The sequence below is a fragment of the Vairimorpha necatrix genome, chromosome 6, assembly GCF_036630325.1.
Source record: "Vairimorpha necatrix chromosome 6, complete sequence".
NCBI classification, from domain to species: domain Eukaryota; kingdom Fungi; phylum Microsporidia; family Nosematidae; genus Vairimorpha; species Vairimorpha necatrix.
The window spans coordinates 617092-619989 of record NC_088821.1 but is presented as its reverse complement, the minus strand read 5'-3'; the positions used below and the strand labels follow the sequence as shown (position 1 = coordinate 619989).

General features: G+C 32.3%; 1 protein-coding gene across 1 annotated transcript; it reads right to left on the bottom strand.

Annotated features, from left to right (window-relative positions):
* Window positions 1-2064: 2064 nt before the first annotated feature.
* Window positions 2065-2481, bottom strand: VNE69_06106 (uncharacterized protein; the record flags this gene model as incomplete). The annotated part of the gene is made up of 1 exon (XM_065473859.1): window positions 2065-2481. The coding sequence occupies one exon, from the start codon at window positions 2479-2481 to the stop codon at window positions 2065-2067; it is 417 nt and encodes a 138-aa protein (XP_065329931.1).
* Between the last annotated feature and the right edge of the window lie 417 nt (window positions 2482-2898).

The window sequence follows — 2898 nt, the reverse complement described above, 5'->3', positions numbered from 1 at the left end:
ATTTTCTATTGGTCCTATTATATCCACGGCCACCTTTTCTCCTACTTCTTGAGCTGTCACAAATACAAATTGTTTATTTCTTTTTGGATTGTATTGTTTGCATATTATACATTTTGAAATTTCCTCTTTTATTATTCTGTCCATATTATTAAACCAAGTACCTTGTGAAAGCATTTATGTTTTATTGTCTTTTCACCTCTGTGTAAACACTCTTCATGAACTTTTCTTATAAATCTTCCTTTTTCACTTTCGTCACATTCTATGTAATTTATTTTCATTGAGACATTATTCTCCGGTTTCTCCAACTCTGTATTCGTAGTGTTTCTACTAAGACAATCTACTTGAACCATCTCATTTCCTTTTCTATATTTAATATTAAAGTCAAACATACTCAATCTATCTAACCATCGCTGAATTCTAGGACATGCTATGTCTCCTTTATTAATAACCTCTAAAGCTTTATGATCTGTAATAACATCTACCGGTGTCCCATACACAAAATATTTAAAATGTTCAAGTCCCCATAGGATTGCTAGAAATTCTTTTTCTGAAATACTGTACTTTTTCTCGTGTTCTTTTAATCTTCTAGAAGCAAATTCTATTGGGTATCTTTCCTTTTCATTCGTTTGAGATAAAATCGCTCTTATACCATGATTTGAAGCGTCTGTTTCTAATTGGAAAGGCTTATTAAAATCCGTCTGGTTTAATTCAATTTTCTTCTTAAGTTCCTCCTTTAATGCTTCAAATGCATTCATTGCTGCCTCATCCCATATATATTTTTTCTTTTCCTGTAATAAATCATACAAAGGTGCTCCAAGAATTGCACATCCTTTAACAAATTTCCTATAATAATTAATGAACCCCAAAAATTCTTGTAATTGTTTTCGATCTTGGGGCATCTTCATATCATCAATCCCTTGTGTAACTGAGTTCTTTGGATATACCTTATTATGAGTGATTATATGGCCCAAAAATTCTACTTTTTCTTGTTTATAAATTGTTTTTTCAGTATTTATCTCCAAATTATTCCTGTTCAAAATGTCAACAATATTTCTAAATACAGCCTCATGCTCTTCTTCGCTTTTACTAAAAATTAATATGTCATCTATGTAAACAAAACATGATTTACCTATTTCTTCAGTCAAAACTCTATCCATATGCCTTTGAAAAATCGCTGGGGCATTTCTAAAGCCCATAGGCATCACATTCCACTCGTACAATCTATGTCGGACCCTAAAAGCTGTTTTATGTCGGTCTTCTTTGGCCAACGGGATTGAAAGAAACCATCCTTTAAATCAATCTTACTGAAATATTTCATATCTATTAAATTAACTAAGATAGTATTTATATTAGGTAAGGAGTATCGGCCTTGTTCTACTAATTTATTTACTGCTACGAGGTTGGTTGTGACTCTGATGCTTCCATTCGGTTTAATTACAGGTCTTATATTGTTTAACCACGTGGACTTAGATTCTGAAATGTAGCCTTTCTGTAGCAACTCAGTTACCGCCTCATCAATTCCTGATTCAATTTTCATGGGCAAATCAAAAACTCTCTCAACGACTTTAGCACCTTCGGCTGTTTTAATTTCTGCCTGATTCACTGTTTTCTCACCTTCCATTAACATTTTGATTGTTTCCCTTCCAACAAGAATCTTCTCTGCTCTGACTTTTGGTAAAATATAGAATTTCTGTCTTAATCTTTTTCCTTTGTATTCAATTTCCAGAAAAACATGTTCTTTAATACAAAAAGGCTCATCTAAACAAGTATAAAAGGTCATTTTTTGATGGTTACTCTTTGTTTTAACTTTCGATACTTTCCTAACAGCATCTGATATGAAATTATAATGGGACCTGGTGTCCAGTGTAGCCTCAAATAATATTCCATTGATATAAACTGAATTATTTTTATTAATTAAGTCCTGTACTTTGTTCTCGGCGTCTCCTACTACTTCATTGATTCTTTTGTATGATCCGTTATTGTCTCGCGGGGCCCTACAGAATTTAGAAGTATGGCCTGACCTTCCACAGTTGTAACAAGAGAACTGTTTTGGTTCCTGAACCTTTAAACTTTGTAGCTGCGACAATATACCTTCCAATTTATTGATTCTTTCTTTTTTAGATTTAAGTTTCTCTTTTTTCTTGTTCCTTTTTTTTCCTTTTTCTTCTCTTCCTTTTTTATTTTTTCAGCCTGGTTAATCTCTTCTAACAAATAAATATCATTAATTAAATTCTCATCTAAAACTTTACTCCTAATCATAAGTCTTTTCACATCTGGAACATCCTCTTTCAGTCCAGCAAAAATTATTTTTATCTTTTCTTCATTTTTTAATTTGTGGGACTTTGCTGATTCCTCCACCAATTTTATGTAATCACAAATTGTTTGATTATGTTCCTGCTTTAAACGAAACACGTCGCCTATCTCCAACTTACTTGGGCTGCAAAAACTCTCCAACTCTTCTTTAAAACGAATCCAGTTCATTGCAGTTTTCCTTGACGTTACACTGCAAAACCATTCAATGATTTCATGGCATGCTCTGCTAATAATGAATTCTATCTTTTCCTCTTCGCTCATGCTTTCAAAAAAAAGACAAATTTTCCAGTCTTTTTAGCTCTAGAGCGGCATTTCCCACCGTTATTTCCCTTGTCATGGGCACAAATTTGTTATTCTCCACCATTTTATTTTTAAGTTCTTTATTCATGATAAAATTAAGGGGCGAATATATAAATTTTTAAATAATACAACAACAGCTATAGACTATTTCTCAAGATTCGCATTTGCAAAAGTATTCAAAACAAAAAAAGTGATAACATATTGATGTTTCTGGAAATTGTACACAAAAAGATGAATATACACACACTGATATCAGACGGCGCAAAAGAAAATATAAGTGAAAAG